Raw genomic sequence first — 20,976 nt, forward strand, 5'->3', positions numbered from 1 at the left:
CTATCCGGGTGCCCACCCCATTTAGTGCTTTGCAATTGTTAAAAACAAAGGACTGTTTCCAGAGGACTCCCAATTAGGAATGGGTCCCTGAGTGCCTCTGGGAGCTACAGGTGCAGTGTGTTTGTTCATTGTAGGATGAGATTTTCCCTTGAAGATGTGGATGTGATGGTCGGGGCAGATAGGATGAAAGCACTCGCGTTATAGCGGACTTTTGCATCGTGAGAATTCTCAGTTGGCAGGTTCCCTGTTCCCTAGTTCTGGGAAATGGAGGCAGAGTTGCTTCCAGATGCTGGGCAAATACCTTCCCATGGAACTGACCCCAGCCCAGGCCTCTTAGGGTGAGAATGTTCAGACCTGTCTAAAACCAGTAGTGGAGCGAGTTCTGCAACTGGATGATCTTTTCTCACCTCTGGCAAGGTCCATGGCTGCAGTTCCACTAGCAAAACAGAGACAAATAAGAACATGCACATTTACTTAATTAAGTTTTATGTGGCACCACACTAGTCGGAAGTGAGGATCCAAGAAACCCCATGTGGTTTTCCAGCTGGTAAGATGAAGAGTGGACAGAGGGATTCTGACCTAAGGAGTGAGCAAGGCCTTCTGGGTAGGTTCGTCCTGTCTGTTTCCCTGTCTTCCAAGCCAAGGTGCCCCTTTCCTCTCCTCTGTGTGTGCAGGGCACCTCCTGCAGAGTCTTGTGACCTGCTTCTGGGAAAGGCAGAACTCTGTTTCATAGTCTTTTGCAGAGTGAGGGTTGGGGAAGAAAACCAGTAAAACTTCCTGCCTCAACTGTTTTCAAGGTGCCCTGTGCTAGGATTATGGGTCCCTCGATGCGTCATTTCCAGATTTGTTCACTTTAGGGATAAAGCAAACACAGCCTGACTGTTGTCATGATCTTAAGTCGTCCTCCAAATGTGTCCCTTCCAGGAATGTGCTCCGGAGAACCTGGAGCTGAAGAAGAAGATTTTCGCCCAGCTGGATCGCCTCGTGGACGACAGAGTCATCTTAAGCAGCTCCAGCTCCTGTCTGCTGCCTTCCAAGCTGTTTGCAGGCTTGGCCCACGTGAAGCAGTGCATTGTCGCTCATCCTGTGAGTACGTTGTTGGCTTGTTCCCCCTATGTGGTGCTGGGCTCAGACTCAGGTCCTCTCACTCGCTAGTCAAGCACCAGGGTACACTCCAACCCTCTGGAGTGTGGTCAGCCTGGGGACGTGACTGTATCTCGTTCTATTTTTAGGGGCAATAGATTGCAATGGATCTGCAGGTATCTTGAACTGCTTTATTGAGGTGTAATCCACATACCACAAATTCAGTTCCATCGTTTTGCATACGTTTAGGATTGTACAATGTCATCATTTTACAAAAAGGAATATGATCCAAAATGCCTTGGACTTTTATCTGTGCACAGCATAAAACAGGCAGTATTTAATGTGTTAACCCTCAGGGCACTGCACTCGTGTGGTAGAAGGCTAGCGGCTAGGTGAGCAGCCCGATTATCAAAGTGAAAGAGCTGCATTGAAAATGTCCACGTGGGTTGGGGGCTGGCTGAGTGGATAAAGTGTGTGCTGTGTGAGCATGAGGGCCCGGGGTTGAAACCCGAGAACCCATGTAAACTGAGAATAGTAGTGTGTGCATCTGTAACCCCAGAACTGCTACAGGGAGATGGGAGGCAGAGACAAGAGAGAGGGCCAGCTAGCCCTGTGTACGCAGCTGCAAGCAACAGAGACCTTGTTTCAAACGAGGCAGAAGGCCAGGTCTGATGCCAGGGGTTGTCAGCTCACCTCAGACTCTGGCTAGCACAAGTGTGCACTCGTGTCCACACACACATACACACACACCCCCTCGCACACACGCACATGCATACACCCCTTCACACACACGCACATGCATACACCCCTCACACACACGCACATACATACACCCCCTCACACACACGCACATACATACACCCCCTCACACACACGCACATACATACACCCCCTCACACACACGCACATACATACACCCCCTCACACACACGCACATGCATACACCCCCTCACACACACGCACATGCATACACCCCCTCACACACACGCACATGCATACACCCCTCACACACACGCACATGCATACACCCCTCACACACACGCACATGCATACACCCCTCACACACACGCACATGCATACACCCCTCACACACACACACGCACATGCATACACCCCTCACACACATGCACATGCATACACCCCTCACACACACACACGCACATGCATACACCCCTCACACACACGCACATGCATACACCCCTCACACACACGCACATGCATACACCCCTCACACACACGCACATGCATACACCCCTCACACACATGCTCACAAGATTTTACAATGTCCATATCACGCGTGTCACTGGCCTTGTGTCATTCACTGTAGAATCGGATCTGTTCAAATGCAGATTCCGGGTGTCACTGACAGAATTCTGAGTTGAAGCCCCCCCACCCACCCCACCCCCATCTCTGCTGCTCCCCCTTCCCCATCCACTCTAATTGAGTAAGCACATTTCTTCACCAGGAACGCCTTATTTGGTCTGCTGGGCCACGGGCTCCAATTAGCAGGTGCAGGAGGGCTCAATGAGTCTTTTTGAGGTTACTGTGTCTTTGTGAAGGCAGGGAACAAGCACAGGGGTTTAAAGATCACACGGTGAGTGTTGTTGGAGTCCTGACTCTGAACTCAGTACAGCCGTGCAGAACCAGGACAGCCCGTTTGGGTGGGAAGGCCACTGTAGCTCCAGCCATGATAAATATGATGGCATATGGTGTCATCACCAGCCAAAAGCTATACAGAGGAGCAGGGCCAGCCTGGCTGGGTTAATGGGAACTGTGCTGGAAGCTGAGGTATTGCACAAGCAAAGGCCATAGGGCAGGAGCCAGGGAGAGTGTGTGGGGCGGGGCCATGATGGCATCTCTGGGAGAGCACGCACACACACACACACACACACACACACACACACGGTGGGGGGGGGTGTTGGAGATTAGAGAATACAGACGAGGTACCTGTGTTAGTTGCTTTTCTTATTGATGTGGCCAAATATCTCACAGGAAGTAGGCTAAGAGAGAGGTGTTTATTTTAGCTCTTGGTGTGAGGGGCATCCTGACAGAGAAAGTATGGGGGAGAGAAGCTAAGAACAGGCTGGGGGTGGGGTCAGCTGTCAGCCTCAAGGCCCATTGCACAGTGACCATTTCTCACTTTCTCCAGTGAGGAAAATTAAAGGTTCCAGAACCTTCCAGAACAGCACCAGCAGCTGGGAACCAAGTGTTCAAACACATGAGCTAGTGTGTGTGTGGGGGGGCTTTTTTTTAAAAATAAAGATTTATTTATTTTTAGTTTATGTGTTTGGGTGACTTGCCTGCTTGTATGTCTGTGCACATATGTGTCTGGTGTGGGCAGAGGCCAGAAGAAGACAGCAGATCCTCCAGAACTGGAGTTACAGACAGCTATGAGCTGCTATGTGGCCTCTGGGAATAGGACCTGGTCCTCTGGAAGAGCAGAATGCTCTTAAATGCTGAACCATCCATCTATGCAGCTCCACAGAGCATCTCCTATCTAAACCATAGCAACATGCTTGGGACTAAGAGTATTTCAGAGTTTGAACTTTGGAATGTTTACATAGCCTTTACCAAATGAACATCCTTAATCCAAAAAATCTTCAAGTCTGAAAAGCTCTGAAATTTAGATTTTTAAGCACAGTGCCAGAGCTTAAAACATTTCAGATGCCCAGAGCCTTTTGGGGTGGGAGGCCCACCAGCAGTGTTCAGGAGGATCATAATGTTACTTTGAAGGACTGTGTGAACGTAGGCACAGAGCAGCAACACGAAGCCTTGGCAATGCTGCTTTGGGAGAGAAATGGTCTCCTACAGTCCAGACCCCACAAGCCAGGGTATAGGGCCGTACTTGAACCTGAGGAGCTGGGGATGGAATTGGGAGCATGGAAAGTCTTCCTCCAGAGAAGAGCAGTTGAGAGGCGGTGCTAGACTGCTCAGGGTAAAGAAAAGGGATGAGCAACTAGACACCCACTAGATACTCAGTGCCATGACACAGGCGGCCCAGACTCCAGCTTTTGCTGTATTGTGAAATACCATTGAAAGAAAGATGAATGAGCATCGGAGTTGCCGCCCCAGAACCGGAAGGTCATCGAATGGAAATGGCTGCATTCAGTTACAAAACATGCAAGTGACATTAGGGTTGACAGGGACAGAAACTGAAAGCACCCAGGCATCGAGGCCATGAAGTTGTAGTTTTTCCTGTGATAGAGAGATGTCATAAAAAGTCCCTTGGAGAACAGCCACTGACGACTGCAGTGGAAGGTATTTGCTTGTGAGAAAGCCATCAACTTCTAATAGGTTGTTTCGCATTTAAGTTGGTTAAAGGAAACATTTAAGTTGGAAAAGGAACACTACTTAAATCAGAGACTTCAGAAATCACCTGTGTGTTCTCAGAAAGACTTTTCCGCCTTGTTTAGGTACTACAGATGGCACAAGGCAAGTCTAGGTGGTAGATGGCTCTTCTAGTGTACATGATCGATCTCTAGCATTGTATGAAACTGGGTGGGGTAGCAAATGTCCATAACTCTAACTTTCAGGAGCTGGAGGCAGGGGTCTCTTAGGAGCTGGCGGTCCTCAGTGGCATGGTGTGTTTGAGGCCTGCCAGAATTTATGAGACCTTCACTCAAACATAAATAAATATTGAAGACACAGTGGTCTTTGACACAGGACCTGGAGGACCCAAGCTGGATCTGATCCAAAATCTTCCTCCCTGAGCATCAGCTTTCATGGTTTCAGACGATGTCACACAAGCCTCTAAGGGAGGGAAGCAGCCAACAGTCCTACCCAGCTATGATGCCCTTGAGTTAAAACAGTGACCAATGTGGCACAATAATTCTTAGGGTGTAATAGGGGCACTCATACCTTGGCAGTAGCCAACAGCTGTCTAATTGGATTGAAGACCTGCTCAGCAAGAGGGAAATATGCCTGGTATTAGAAACCAAGTCAGCCATTCAGGGCCAGTGAAGTCATGGATCTTCGAGGGAAACACACTACCACCGCTTTATTAAGCCAGCGTAATTCTTAACGATACTCGAAATATTTGTCCTGATACCTGCTGGCGAGTATAGTTTTTACTCCTCATCATATAAACTTCTCTTTGCAACAGACAGAGACTATTATAGAAAACCACAGCCAGTCAAAATGCAGGGAACAAGAGATCGTATGGAACCTAGTCCCAATGAATGCATCTGTAGCTCAACCCTTGCACTGGGGGCTCTGAGTCTCCATGGAAGAAGAAACAAGAAGAAGAGCCAAAGAAACAGGAAGTCTGCTGTGATGTGTTTCCTAGAAATGTCTGAGAAGCTACACTCCTGAAGTCTTATAAGACTTAAGCATGACCTGAACAAGAACGACACCTGTAGACGTAATACTAACATGGAAGGGGAGAGCTCATGGGGCCTCAACTGTAGACAAAGAGATGCAGGCAGCTATGGAATGCTGAGAGAGGGAGACATGGTCTTCCCCAAGGCAGTGGCCCCTGATTGGTTCGCCAGTACCAGCTGGTCAACACTGAAGTAATAATATACATACGAATGACATTGTATGGACTGAGGACGTTGTATTTAGGGATATATGTAAAACAACAAAGAGAAAGAGGTTATAAACTTGAAAGTGCATGGGGGAGGTTAGAGGGAGGAAAGGGAAGGGAGAAATGGTATAATTATAAAAATAAAATTAAAAGACGAAAATAAAGAATAATAGACAAGTACATAAACTAAAGCATAAATTCAAACCTCTCTAAAATACGGTACAATGGTTCTCTTCTATAATCCCAGGACTAGATGCTGAGGCAGGGGGCTACAGAGTTCTCAAAAAAAAAAAACAAAAAAAAAACAAAAAAAAAAACCAACGACAACACAAACAAGATGAAAAGCCACTACAAATTGATCTGTTTGTGCAGAGCCTTGCTCAGCTTGCAGAAGGCCATAGGTCTTAGTCTTGGTAGGACACAAGAAGATTGTACATGTGTGTGTGTACACACACACAATCTTTTATTATTTTTATGAGGTGCCGTTTTAGCCCAAAATATTGTTAACTAAAGCAAATCCGATCACTAAAGTTAACTGTCTCTGGAGTCTTTCATACTACTGTGGGCCATCTCGAGTCAAATGGACTGTCCTAAATATTCAAGAGTCATCCTTAGTCTTTGAGAATCTACATTTTCTCCTAATCCCACAGTCCTGACCAGAGTGGCTGAGCTCACGTCCTCAGCCCTATAGTCTTCTGGGATCTTTGCCTGGACAGGAAATCAGATGTCAAGGAGGAGGCCTGGTCATGCCCCCGCAGGGCCTTGGCACAGTGGATATTTACCGTTGCAATAGACTGTGGCCTCCACCTCCACACTGGGAAGCTCCAGCCGGCAAGTTAGGACAGCCCCTTGTTCTCTCGGGCATGGTTTTTGCAGGGTCAGGGCAGAATTTCTGGTCATCTCTGTTCCAGGGTGAGTGGAAGGTACTGAGCAGTGGGTGTGTGCTGTCAGCAGTGAGGGGCTTCCTGGACTGCCCCTTCAGAAGCCATTTAAGATCTGCTGCCTGAGCCTCGAGAAAGGAAGGGGTGTTCATGCACCCACCTTCCCTGCTATGCCATTCTTGTCCTCAGATGGGTTTTATGTCAACTTTCCTTTTGTAGGAAGGAAGCCAGAGTTGCTGTGTGTGGAAATGGCTTTAGGGAGACTGGCGTGGGGGCACCAAGGCGCTCTCCATGTCCCCACCGTACAGTGTAGGCTGCCATCAACACTGCAGAGCATCGTACTTATTTTGGCTTCACTTTAAAAAACTTTCCCTTCGTCTTCCTTCCTGATGTGTTGTGGGATCAGGGTTTCTGGCCCCCCCAGTGCTCGGTTGTATAGGTCAGGTTGCCTAGAAGGAGGCCACAGGCTCTGGGATGGTCCCAGGTTCCTGGTCAGCTGCAGGGTGCCTCTTCCTGGAATTGGATAAAGGCTTGCTTTCTTATATAAAGTGTCTGCTGCCAGTGTATCACGCTTCCTCCTGTGTGTTAGGTAAGGGCTGAACCACCGTGCTCCACCCCCGACCCTCTTATTTCCACGGTGTCTTGCCATGTAGTCCAAGTCATTCTGAAGCTCGAGACTCTCCTGCCTCAGCTTCTTGGGAGAATGAAAGGCCAGCTCCCTATCCTTTTTCTCTGGTGATACCCTCTGGTTAGACATCAAGTCAGTCCTATCGGTTTACAGCCTTGGTTGAGGGAACCCTGGGGTGATGCGCACACCTGCTTCTAGACAATCTGGTGTCGGGGGAGGAGGGCTGGGTACGGAGCATGTTTAGATGCGGGTTTCCAGCTCACTTCTCAGGAAGCTTGAGAGGAGCGGCCCCTGTGGCCTGTGGGTAATGACAGTCCTGCAGGGTCTGAGACCATGGCCCCATTCCCCAGGAGACATCCGTGGGTATTACCAGGGATTACCCTGCCTTGCTTAGACCCATGAGAAGAATACCATCCCGGGCAGACTTTTGGACATCAGCTTCCTCTGTTGTGGGACATTTTGCCCTTTCCTCTGTCCACTGTATGGTCCAAAGCACTATCGCTGCTCATCTCTGACTCCAAAGAGGGATTGATTTCATTGTCAGAGGCCAAGTGCTAGAGCAGAGTGAGACCAACCTACCCGGAGCCTCCTGGAGGGAGAGGAGGGCGACCAGGTTCCATCTCAGGAGTCTGAAGGGTCCAATGCCAGATATATCACTTTTTTTTTTTTCTTGAGACTGGGTCTCACTATATAGCCTTGGCTGGCCTGGAACTCTCCGTGTAGACTAGGCTGACCTCGACATCACAGAAGCCCAGCTACGTCTGCCTCATGACTGCTAGGTGCTAGGATTAAAGGCATGCACCACTATGCTTCCTCAGCTGCACAGCCTTTAACTGGCTGGGGCAGGGATTATGCCAGAATTTGGAGCTGGAGGTGGGGAGATCAGAATACTGTTTTTAATTTGTTTACTTTTAATTGTGGTAGCCATACCATAAAATTGACCGCTTTAACCATTCTAAGGGGGTGGCTCAGAGGCATTAAATACATGAATACTTTTGTCTTTTACTGACTATCCATCTTGAAAACCTTCCATTTCTGAAGGAGGCCTACCCCCTTAAATATGGACCAGATTGTCACAGTACGGACTTGTTAGGCACTGCTAGGCTTTGTTTTTTTGGGGGGATGTTTGTTCATTTTTATGGGAAATAGCCAAGGAACCAAGTATGAACCGAGAAAACCAGAGCTGAGGACCACACCAGCATCTCCACTGGGTCCCTCCCATTGGTGGGGCCTTCCTGTCTCTAGCACCCTGAGGTGTGAGGCTGCCAGGGTGCTGGGTTTTCTGCGATTCTCAGACATTAGGTCGCCAGAGTGGGTGAGGTGCACAAGGAGGGACCAGGAAAGAACCAAGCTTTGGGAGGTTCTGTCTAAGGAGTATTTGAGACAGGGGTTGAAGCTAGTGTCTACCTGTCCTCTGCCTTCCAGGCTTTGGGGTTGCACACATGAATCATCACACCTGAGTCTAGGATGGGAAAGTGGTTCTGGACAGTGGGGATAGGGAAAGCTATGTCAGTTACTAGTATAGAAACCTTGTCCTGGGGAGGCTGGAAGGCTTGGGGTTCTCTGGGAGTTCTCCACAATTGTATATGGGATGTCAAGGTGCACCTTATGTATTCTTTTCAAAAACAAACCCCTACAGTTCTGTGCACATTTACCTCACCCCTCCTCCCCCCGCCCGGTGTGCATGTGCCCCTGTGCGTGTGTTCCTTTCTCAAGTCTTCTCTTTGGATGTGGAAGCCAAGGACCTTTCCAAAGTTGTCCCCACCCCACCTGCCACCTAATATAGGTGAGCTGGGGTGGGCCAGAGCAACACCCATTGTCAGCCATGGCCTTGATTCTCTTACTCTTCTCTCCCTCTCCTAAGGTCAATCCACCATATTATGTCCCACTGGTTGAGCTAGTCCCCCACCCAGAGACGGCTCCAGCCACAATGGACAGAACCTATGCCTTGATGAGGAAGATCGGGCAGTCCCCTGTGCGAGTCCTGAAGGAGGTCGACGGCTTCGTCCTGAACCGCCTGCAGTACGCGATCATCGGCGAGGCCTGGAGACTGGTGGAGGTTTGTGCCCTGGGTCCCTCCTTCCTTTCCGGTTCCTCCTGGCCTCCATCCCATCCTTCTCCTCCTTCCCTGTGTCCCCTCTTCCATTCTTCCCTCCCACCTTTTCTCCCTCTCCTTGTCTTCTTCCCCTCCTTCCTCTCTAGCCTCCATGGTTGAGTTGGGAAGGAGTCACTTTCCAAGTCTGTCAGAGTTAGAGGACACTCATGGCTCCTTGCTCTCTTCTGGAGACCCAGGGCCTTCCACTTGGAAACAGAACACAACATAGCAGTTCACTGTTTCTAAGTCACTATTTGATAGCAGACACAATTGCAAATCTCTCCTGCCCTTTGTACAAAACTACCTGTGTGTGACATGTTGTGTTTTCCCACAGACCAGTTTTTACCTCTTGGTGTCAAAATGTTTCAGGATGAGAAAGTATTCTTTTTGTACAAAGTAAATTTGTAGTCCCTTAAAGAACCTAGCTTATTTCAAGAACTGAGGAAAACCATGATAAATACTAAACTTGTTAGTAATAGGCTTGTCTGCTTCATGGGCCAGACACATAGCAGCTGCATCCATGCAGGTCATAGTGAAGTGTATAAAGGACTGCCTGGTTCTCAGGCGAGGGGGACAGGGCTTGGCTGGACCGTCCCTACTGGGTGGAGCGCCACAGCTCCTTGCAGAGCGCACAGGACGGGAACCAGGAAGCCAGCTGTACCTCATCTTTTGTGGGTGTTGTATTTCCTTCCAGCATTTCCTCCAGGCTTCAACAGATGTGCATGCCGTGTGTGACTCCCCTGTTAGAGTCACCTTGTGACCCCACTGCCCGTGCACGAGGTGCGCACTGTGCCGTGACTCAGCGTTGAAACCTGCCTCCCACTCCACACCTGCAGTGTACGTGCTGGGCTCTCACACGCCTTGAGAATGTTTCAGAAATCAATCAGTGTCAGGATATTTGAAAGGAATCCTGCACTTAAAATACCTTCTTCGAGGTCTATTTAAGACAGAACAGCAGTCTAATAGACTCGAGACGGCGTGGTGAGAAGTGGTGCTCTGGCAATTTGGGCTTTCTATCTGTTAGGATTTTAGGGTTTTTGTTCGTTTGTTTGTCTTGGTTTTTGGCTTTTTAGTACAGGATTTCTCAGTGTGGCCCGGGTATCTAGGAACTAGCTGTTTAGATCAGATTGATCTCGAACTCAGAGTGCTAGGATTAAAGGTGTGTGCTTCTGCCTCTCGAGTGCTAGGATTAAAGGTGTGTGCCACTACTGCCTGGTGAATTTTTATTTTTTTTTGTGAAGGTTTATAAACATTTTAATTAGTAGTAACTTGTCTCATTTGTATAATTTAAGATTAGAAATTATCTGCTCAACTTTTTAATTTTGTTTTTAAATTCAGAGTAATTCTTTACTCTGAATTAAGTCTTGCTCAGTTTACTCTGAAAGTTGTGAACCAACTCAGAAAGAACGTAGAGACCTGTGTAGGACTTTAGGCAGAAGACGTGCACAAAAATCATCTTGTTTGACCACACAGCGGAACTGATTGTAGGCTGGAAGATCTGAGCAGCATTGGTGCATCTCCTTGTATTGCTGGAGGAAAGCATACTGGAGGGGATGCTAAGTTCACTGCCCTGCAAGCTCCTTCTGTCTAGACACGGGAAGGTTAAGGAAGTGTGGTTAGAACCCAAAGTCTTGCCGTTCCTGTGGTTCTAGAGAAAATCTGTGCTCCAGTGCAAGGGTCTGAAGACTGTTAGGGCCGAGCTACAATGTGTCCAGTCTGTGGGGCTCTGGGCTCTACCCAGGGACCGGGAGGTGGAAGGCATGCAGAGAGCATAGGGTGGAGCCCAGGAGCATGCTTCCTTTTACCCTATCAGCTTAGCAGCAGCTCTTTTTTTTTTTTAGCATATAAATCATATATTTATTTATTTATTTTCCATTTTTTTATTGAGAAAAGGAGAAAAAAAAACAAGTTTCCACCTCCTCCCAGCCTCCCATTTCCCTCCCCCTCCTCCCACCCTTCTCCCCCTCCTCCCACCCTTCTCCCCCTCCTCCCACCCTTCTCCCCCTCCCCCCACTCCTCTCCCCCTCCCTCTCCAGTCCAAAGAGCAGTCCAGGTTCCCTGCCCTGTGGTAAGTCCTAGGTCCTCCCCTCTCCGTCCATTTCTAGGAAGGTGAACATCCAAACTGGGTAGGCTCCCACAAAGCCAGCACATTACGTAGGTTCAAAACCCCGTGTCATTGTCCTTGGCTTCTCATCAGCCCTCATTGTTCGCCATGCTCAGAGAGTCCAGTTTTATCCCATGCTTTTTCAGTCACAGTCCAGCTGGCCTTGGTGAGCTCCCAATAGATCAGCTCCACTGTCTCAGTGGGTGGGTGCACCCCTCGTGGTCCCGACTTCTTTGCTCATGTTCTCCCTCCTTCTGCTCCTCATTGGGACCTTGGGAACTCAGTCCAGTGCTCCAGTGTGGGTCTCTGTCTCTATCTCCATCCATCACCAGATGAAGGTTCTATGATGATATGCAAGATATTCGTCAGTATTGCTATAGGATAGGGTCATTTCAGGTTCCCTATCCTCAGCTGCCCAAGGAACTAACTGGGGACCTTGGCTTGGGCATCTGGGAGCCACTCTAGGTTCAAGTCTCTTGCCAACTCTAAGGTGGCTCCCTTAACTAAGAATTGTGCCTCTGTGCTCCCCTATCCAACCTTCCTTTATCCCAATCCTCCTTTTTCCCCAAGTTCCCCCCATTCTCCCCTTCTCCCTTTTCTCTCCCCATCTCCCCTTACCCCCATCCCACCCCACCCCCAAGATCTCAATTTTCTCCCCGGCCATTTTGTCTACTTCCCATAGCCAAGAGGATAACTATATGTTTTTCCTTTGGTTCACCTTCTTACTTAGCTTCTTTGGGATCACCAATTGTAGTCTCCGTGACCCTTGTTTATGGCTAGAAACCAATTATGAGTGAGTACATCCCATATTCATCTTTTTGGGTCTGGGTTACCTCACTCAGGATAGTGTTTTCTATTTCCATCCATTTGCATGCAAAATTTGAGAAGTCATTGTTTTTTACCGCAGCGTAGTACTCTAATGTGTAGATATTCCACACTTTCTTCATCCATTCTTCCATTGAAGGGCATCTAGGTTGTTTCCAGGTTCTGGCTATTACAAATAATACTGCTATGAACATAGTTGAACAAATGCTCTTGTCATATGATTGGGCATCTCTTGGGTATATTCCCAGGAGTGGTATTGCTGGGGCTCTTTAACTCATCTCGCTGTACCTTGAGCAGGGGACCCTGGATACTGGCTCTCTGCTGAAGCAGTTGCTGGCATTGGCTTCTGTGTGTCCACATGGACCCCTTCCTTTCTGTAGCTTTCCAAAGTTGATTGATAGGCTGTGGTTTATCTGGAGGTGACTGGAGAAAATCTCCCCACAGTAACTGCCAGCCGCATGAGCCCTCTCCCACAGAAGTGTGTCTGATGCTGTACCTGCTGGGTTTGGCTGAAGGATACCTGACTGTTGTATACATTCTTATGGGAAGGTCTGTGCTGCCTCTGGCCCGGTTCCTCTTCAGCCACTACAATCAGCAAAGGCTGGGCAAACCTCTGCAGAACCCTGGCCTTCTGCTGCAAATCTGGCTGCTATGCTCTCAGCCTCCGGCCTGGAAGGAGTTAAGTGAGGCCTCACAACTTCAGATAGAGCCTGCTGAACTTAAGTTTACATTTTGGGGTGTTTCAGCTTGTTTGGAATGTTTCAACTTGGACTGGGGTTTTCTAAGTTTGCTCCAAAACTCTAGGGTAACTTTGCTATCAAAAGCAGAATTGAGGCTAGTCGCAGGCCTTGCGAAGCTTCCCTTTTCCCAGTCCCCCTTCTTCCCTTCCCTCCTTCCCTCCCTCCCTTCCTCCCTCTCTCCCTCCCTCCCTCCCTCCCTCCCTCCCTCCTCCCATATTCCCTCTCTCACTGGCTTTTGGAGACAAGGTCATTTTAAGAAGGGCAGGCTTGTTTGAAGCTCATCATACAACCTGAGCAAGCCTTGGACTACTTAGTCCTGTTTGCAGGCAGGCCCCAAAGGCCTCGGAGCTCCCCTTTGCTCGGAAAACTTGGGCTGGAGTGTCTGACCCTTGCCTGGACTGAGAGAACAGAATGAGCTTCCATATGTGGGGTGGCTTCCCCGCCTCTCCAGTTCTCCGTGGGTGCTCCGTCTTCTTGCTCTCTGGAGTCACAAAGCAGATCTACATGGTAGATCTGAGCAGAATTAATTGAGACTGGAGAATTCTTTTTTAGGAACCTTACATCACAAATCCAGTTTCTTTAGTGGTAGAATTTCTGTCTGTTTTCCTCTTGTTTCAGTTTGGATTGCTTATGGTTGCTCAGGAATGGGTTCATTATTTCAAGGTATTAGATTTTTTACGGGTAAAGTTTTGGTGATATTACTTTTATCCATTTTATGGCTTCTAAATCTACAGTTATGCCACCAGTTTTGTTTCTGAAATTCATTTTTATGTCTGCTTTTTCCCATTGCGTTTGGTTAGGGGTTTGTCAATTTTATTTATTTGTAAATTTTGTTTTGAGAAGCAAAACTGTGACACTTGGCTTTCCACAGCTGTGACAAAATACCCAAGACAAGCGCCTTTAGAGAGCAAACGTTGACTGTGGCTTCCAGTCCTGGAGGGCTCAGCCCATGACTGCCTGGAGCCTGTTGCAGGACCGCATGTCCGCATGTGGAAGAGGTTCTGGTGTCCAGACTGGGAAAAAAAGAGGAAGAGGAAAGACCAGGGTCATATACTCCTTCAGAGACACATTCCCTATGACCCACTAACCCAGTAGTTCTCAACCTGTATGTTGTAACCCCTTTTGGGGGAGGGGCGTCAAACAACCCTTTTACAGGGGTCACGTAAGACTATCAGAAAATACAGATATTTATATTATGATTCATAAGAGCAGCAAAATTATAGTTATGAAGTAGTAGTAAAAATAATTTTATGATTGGTGGTCACCACAACATGAGGAACTGTGTTAAAAGGTCACAACATTAGGAAGATTGAAAGCCACTGCACCAGGCTCTACCATCTCCCAGTAGTGCCAAGCTAGAGACTAGGGCTTCACTACATTGGCCTTTGTGGGACATGTAATGTCCAAACAGCAGAACCTTTTCTTTCACTTATCAGTACCTATATATTTTCCTGTTTTAAATTAAAGTCACTAACAGTGGAGGACATAATTAAATTTTTGTAGCTAAACAACCAAGACCAATCCTAAGAGAAGCAAAGAATGACATGGGAAGGACTCCCCTGTGGACATGTCCACAGCAGGTGCTTGTGAAAGGATCCCATGCTGCGGCAGCATTTCTAGGTAAGAAAGAGAAAGTGCAGTAGTGAGAGGCATGTTCTTATCATGTCTGTGCACACCTGTTTGCTACAGCCCCACACCTTCTGGAGAAGAATGGTATCCAAGGGAAGGAAAGAACTGGGGTCTGTAGTATTGTCTCATAGATGGTAGTCCTGTTTCGTTCTCCCTTCCTGAGCTGGTAAATGCTGGGCATACTGGTCTGACTGCAGTCTAGAAACACTAACATTTCCCTGCCAGGGCTCGGTCACTGGGTGATGAGATCCTTTCGGCTGGGAATGTAATTTCAAGTTCATATTCCTGAGGCATTAACACGGTGAGGGAAGTTGTGTTGTGATGAAAAGTCTTTGGCCAGACAATAGCTGAGTCTATTGCCCATCAGTTCTTTCCCCATCAGGGAAAGGTAGGTGGGGAGCCTGGAATGAATCATGAAGCCATTAGCAGGTTCTCAGCCTGTTGGCATGCTTTGATGCTTGGTAAGCCTTGGAAGTTGCTTACCGTGGGTTTTATCCTTCTGAGCAGTATAATCCCTAGCAGGACTGCTGTTCTTGGGGCTCAACGGGAATGAGGAGAAAGCATTCTCTTCGCCCTTGAAATGTTTAAGAATAGATTGACAAGTGAGTGACAAGGCATGCTTTTTTGTTTTCCCACCAGGACCTCACAGGACACAGTGCCCAATAACCCCTCAGATGATCATGTGCCCTTTTTCTTTTTTCCTTTTTGGTTTTTCGAGACAGGGTTTCTCTGTAGCTTTGGAGCCTGTCCTGGAACTCACTCCGTAGACCAGGCTGACCTTGAACTCACAGAGATCCGCCTGTCTCTGCCTCCTGAGTGCTGGGATTAAAGGTATCTGCCAGCACACCTGGCATGTGCCCTTTTTTCTCAGGGAGAGGGAAATGAGGACATATTTGAGGGGCAATAATTTCTAGGCAGAATGAGTGACCTGGAAAATAGATAGTAGTTCATAAACCATTCCTATTGGAAGTTAAGTGGACTCGAGAGGGACGATAGCTGGCAACATCGTTTGTCCAGGGGTAGTGGCATCTCAGCCATCATGCTGTGGTAGGCCGGCTTAGTTGGTGAAACCTCAGAGAGACAAAGGCAGTTGTTTTCCTTTCTGGCCAGGCTAGTCTTCAGGCAGGAAAAGGAAGGTCAGCCTGTGTACGCAATCTTCCAGCATCTGCCAGCACAAGGTACAGTGCTGTGTTGTGGGAGACGGTCTGTGGCCCCTGCATCCTGAGATACTGGATTCAGTTCTTAGCCTCTTAGCCTTTCACAAGGGGTGTGGCCTGTGGCATCTGATCAAGACACCCTGGGGGTTCCAGAACTTCAGCATTGAGCTTCATTTCAGACCCCAGTGCCAGGTGCTGGGAGGATTATTCCAGTTAGCAAGTGAGCTTCAAAGATCATGTCGTCAGATTAGCTGCTGAGGCTCCTTAGAGACCTGTAGCATGGACCCGGAGCTGCTGTAGGAGTTAGGACTCAGCCTAGCCCACCGGGCACAACCTCCTGCTCCTCACAGTCACCCCCCCCCCCCCCCCCCCACACACACACCAAGTTCAGAGCTTGGAGAAGCTTTCCTTTCCGTTTCCCCTGATCGGATGTTTTCAGATCTGCCAGTCAAGTCTCAACATCAGGAGAAACGTGCTGTTATTTTAGACTTTACACAATAGGAAATCGAACAGTAAGTTAGGCAGCTTGGTCCACATGCTACAGCCTGGTTAGGAACTGAGAGCCACATCCATCTGCCTCTGCTGCAGGGTCTATGAAGTGGAGATGATAATGGACCTCTCTCACTGGGACGTGGTGAAGACCAGGTGGGAGTCTCTGTGTCCGACATGTAGTTTACGGTGATAGCTTCTGAATTCATCCCTCTGTCTCAGGTGGAGCTGCTCTCCCCAGGGCTGCTCTAAGCATTTTCAACCTTCCTAACACTTTAATATGGTTCCTCATATTGTGGTGACGCCCCCCCCCAATCATGAAATTATTTTTGTTGCTACTTCATAACTGTGATTTTTGCTACTGTTATGAATCATAATGTAAATATCTGTGTTTTCCGATGGTCTTAGACGACCCCTGTGAAAAGGTCGTTTGACCCTTCCATCCAGTGGGTCTCAGCCCACAGGTTGAGAACCACTGCTCTTAGCTGAGGCCCTCACATCCTGTTTGTGTAGGTGGCATCCCTCAGGACTTCCTGGGCCTCACCTGGGAGCTTATGAGAAATGCAGTCTGTGGACCTCCCAGCCCGTGACCAGCCAGGGTTTCTAGTGGGTGTCAACCCTGGAGAAGCCTTGGATGTGGCTTCCCTGAAGCCTGGGCCTGAAAGTCTCCTTAGACTGTGTTTTATCCACCCAAAGAGAATCTCCGCACTTTGCAGCTGGTGGGGTAGCTTAGGGGTCTGGCAGCTCTTTGTTCCTTAATAGAATATTATGCCAATTTAGCTTGTACTTGATGGAGTCTTCATTGCATGGAGTTACATGACATTTCACTTCTTGATTGCTTTTCCCCTTTATTTTTCTCTGCCTCTTTTATGTGTTTTGTTCTCTCTCTTTATCTGGAACTCAGGTCTCCCATTGATACCGACTTCTACTCAATACACGTTCTGATGATTTCAATACTGTATGAATCTGAGCCCTACTTTAAAGCATTGAATGCCTCTGCCTGTTCCAAAAGAGATGTGAAAATTGATTTTTGACACTGTGTTACCTTGGCTGTTTTGGAGCTTGCTAAGTAGACCAAGTTGGCTTTGAACTCATAGAGCTCTGCCTCCTCTGCCTTGTGAGTATAGGGCTCCACTTCCCAGCTCAAAACTTATTTGTTTTTTTAAAAGTCTTAATTTATGCTCAGTAAAGCACAGATATGGGTTTGGGATACAGCTCATTTGTTAGAGTGTTTGCCAAGCATGCATTAGGCACTAGTTTTGATACCCAGGACAACATAAACCATGGGACTTTGAGGCCAGTCTGGGTTTAAATAAGACCTGTCTCAAGAAACAAAAACAAGAGCGAAAACAAACAGGCTGAACAAAGCAAGGCTGGAGTTGTAGGAGGTGAGAGTTGTTCCTCCGATCACAAGCTCCCTGGCCAGACCCCATCTCACTTGGGCTTGCTTCCTGGTCACATTGCTCAGACATGGAACACCAGCCACACTCCACCCCTCCATTTCCTGAGCAGAGATGCAAATTGTGATCAGGTTTTCTGTCAGGAAGAGAGAGCTTACGGGAGTAGAAGCAGGAACCTGGAGGATGAAGAGCCCGGGAATTACCTCCTGCTCCAGGGAGGGTTGTAGACCAATCCTGGATTGTACCTCCAGCTTCGGGAAGGGCTGTAGACCGAGCCTAGGCTGTACCTTCAGCTCCGGGAAGGGTTGTAGACCAAGCCTAGGCTGTACCTCCAGCTCCGGGAAGGGCTGTAGACAGAGCCCCGGAATGTACCTCCATCTCTGGGGAGGGTTGGAGACCACACTTTGTTCAGATACCCTGCTTGCAGCAAGGGAAATTGGGGGTACCTAGCTGCCAGCAGCATGCAGAAGTGAGAGCTTCTAGCTCTGCCGGATGCAGGACTGAGGGCACTCAGCTGTGCAGAAAGTCAAGTGGCCAGTGTGTCTGCTGCAGCCACCAAGTTGCCAGAGGGAGTCAGAGTTTTCTTAGGCTTAGCTCTTTTCACTCTTTCACCCCTGTGAAGTTGGCTGATGACTTTCTTGATGCGTGGCTTTGTCGGGCAGAGTCCTACAAAGCTGCTCAGTCCAGTGACAGTGCCGAGGCAGCACATCTATCGGGCTGCTGTGTTATTATAGCGGATGCATGGCTGTTTATCAGGACAGCTCCGTGTGGGTGCTGGTCTACGTGGAGGCACTGAGAGCAGGCTACACTTCTGAGCAGGAGGGCTTTTGGGGGAGCTCAGAACTATACCAGAACCCCACTTCGAAGTTAGCACAGTGCACACTGTATGGTTCAGCAGCAACCAGGGGATGCTCCCGGAAGCAGAGCAGCTGATATGTAGCCTGGCTCTCTGAAAATCTCAGTGAAAACTAGCAAACTGAGTATTAGAAATAGCACACAAAGAGCATCATCTACACGATCCAGTGGGGTTTGTCCCAGGAATGCAAGAGTGGTTCAACACCTGGCAATCCAAGAAGTGTGATGTATCATCACAGCGGACAAAGAGCAAAGCCTGTGTGATCCTCTGGGTAGATGCCAAAAAGCATTTGCCAAAATTCAGCATCCTTCTGTTGTGAAAACAAACTAACCAACACTATGTGTTAGGTATAGGAATTAGTGTACCTTGGCCAGATTGGTGGCATGCACCTTTAATCCTGACACTTAGAAGGCAGAGGCAAGTAGATCTCTGTGAGTTTGAGACTAGCCTGGTCTATATAGTGAGTTTAAGGCTAGCCAGGGCTACATAGTAAGTCCCTGTCTCCAAGAAAAGAAAGATAAAGTATACCTCAACACAACAAAGGCCATATGTACCAAACCCACAGCAAGCATCATAACTCGGAGCTCATATATCAATAAGCCAAAAACCTTTCCTCTAAGATGAAGGAAAAGCAGAAGCTGCCCACATCCCTGCTTCTCTTGATATCATGATAGGGACCCTTGCCAGATAAACTAGGAAAAAGAAGAAATAAGAAGCATCTATGTTGGAAAGAGATTAAATCACCTCTGCCGATGATGTGATCTTGTATACAGAAAACACTAAGGACTTCCCCAAACCTCTGTTAGAACAGGTAAAGTTGCAGTTCACAGGTGAAATATTGGAGCTGAAAGTTCAGTAAGGTTATAGGATATAAAAGCATTTCACACACTGACAGCAAACTATCTTAGTTAGGGTTTCATCCATCTAGTCCCTAATATGAATGCTGTGATATTTGTTGATGTTTAATGGCTTCGGTGTTTCCTTTGGTTGACTTTTAAATGTTGGGATGTTTCTCCCTTTGCAGGTTGCTTTGAAATAGCTTCTGCTTCTGTCTGACTCCTCTGCTCCTATGCCTTTGTCCTTGGGGTCTTTTCATGGGTAGTTTGGGGTATGAGCTCTCCAGGCCAGGAAATGGAATTTTCATCATTTGCTGTGTGTGACCAAAATGTCCCTGAAGATGAGATGTGCTTCTCCTGCTACCTGTCCCCAGCAGGCTCACCAGTGAGGGCACCTGCTGCTTCTCCCCCTGCCCTGTGGGACTTGGGGGAAGGACTCAAGCTCTTTAGTCTTTCAGGTGGCTCTTGACAAATGTGTGTTTTCTAGGCATGATTCAGTGTCCTGTTGCATGTGTGGGCTTCAGTAGGCCTTTCCACAGTTAGTAAAATCTGCCCATGTCATCATGCAGGAATGTCTGTGTCTTGCTTCCAAGAACTCTTGTAAGCGTTGGCAAGATGCCATGCTGCTCCCAAACCCATGAGTCACTATGGGTCATGAGGCAGCTCTCAGCTGTCTTTTATTTTCTCCTTAGTAAGATTTACTCTTGCCTCACATCTCCCTGGAAGGTGGTATGGGTAGGGTGGGAGTGTTTAGGGCAGGTCTTTTTTGCTCTTACTCCTGGAACCAGAGTTGCAGCTTGCTGTGAACCACCTGATGTGAATGTTGGGCGCCAAACTCAGACCTTCTGCAAGGAGAGTGTGCGCTCTGGACTGCTGAACGCTCTCTGGCATCCCTTCCTCTCTGCATCATGTTGCGGTGCAGAGAAGAGCAGTGATGTGTGGAGAAGAAAATAAAAAACCAGTATATAAGACTCAACCAATAGAGAGAACTAAGCTGTGGTCCTATCTCAGTTCTTGTGAGACCTGCGTTGTGCTAGCCCTCAGTTTACAAGACCAGTGCTCCATCAGTAAACTACGGTGCCCAATCAGTTCTCAATTTCATCCTCCAGATCCAAATGAAACTCTCTGTTTCTGGACCATCTCTAAGGGCTCCAGGAATGAGTGTCTCCAAGAGGGACAGCCCTAAGCTTGGCTCCTGCTGGTGTTAAGTCTGTACCTGTTGGTGTCTTAGCCAACCTACCTGGGAACACAGTGGGAGACAGAGAAACTGCTGAAGCTCAGGGTTGTTCCATATACATAGGGACCAAAGTGACATCTTGATCTGTAACCTCCTCCCAGTGGCCGGATATATCAAAACAAATCCATTTTCCTTCCTGTCCCTCTTCGGTGCCTGAAGATGGCAGAGCCCCAAGTCTTATCGTGCGCATCACAGTCTGGAACTTACTCATGATACAACCTCTTTCTACTCTTTACCCTTTGCTTTTCTGTTGTTCCTCGATTAAGACACTGGGCTTACACCCTGACAGTTTTGGTTGACGGTTGGGCAGGGGAGGAACTCAGAGAGAACCCTATCTACACACCTGGGAGCTAGGCTGGGTCCCTGAAGGTGACCATGGTGGCCAAGTAAGGACTGTTTGCTCAGAGATGCTTGACAACTCAGGGCCATGTGTGGGGGAATCAGCAAAACAAAAATGGAAGAACAGAACTGGAAGTTTATTTTTAAAAAGT

The 20,976-nt window shown here is 48.1% G+C and overlaps 1 protein-coding gene across 1 annotated transcript in view; it reads left to right on the top strand.

Annotated features, from left to right (window-relative positions):
• Cryl1 (crystallin lambda 1) overlaps positions 1–20,976 on the top strand; it is a 99,001-nt gene that overhangs the window by 64,992 nt on the left and 13,033 nt on the right. Inside the window, exons 4-5 of the mRNA XM_041634061.1 lie at positions 925–1,086; positions 8,982–9,176. Coding sequence (XP_041489995.1) covers positions 925–1,086; positions 8,982–9,176 — 357 coding nt within the window. The remainder of the gene's footprint in view (positions 1–924; positions 1,087–8,981; positions 9,177–20,976) is intronic.

This window comes from Microtus oregoni, unplaced genomic scaffold (assembly GCF_018167655.1).
Source record: "Microtus oregoni isolate MIOR12 unplaced genomic scaffold, Mior012 000045F_ref0000178, whole genome shotgun sequence".
Classification (NCBI taxonomy): Eukaryota; Metazoa; Chordata; class Mammalia; order Rodentia; family Cricetidae; genus Microtus; species Microtus oregoni.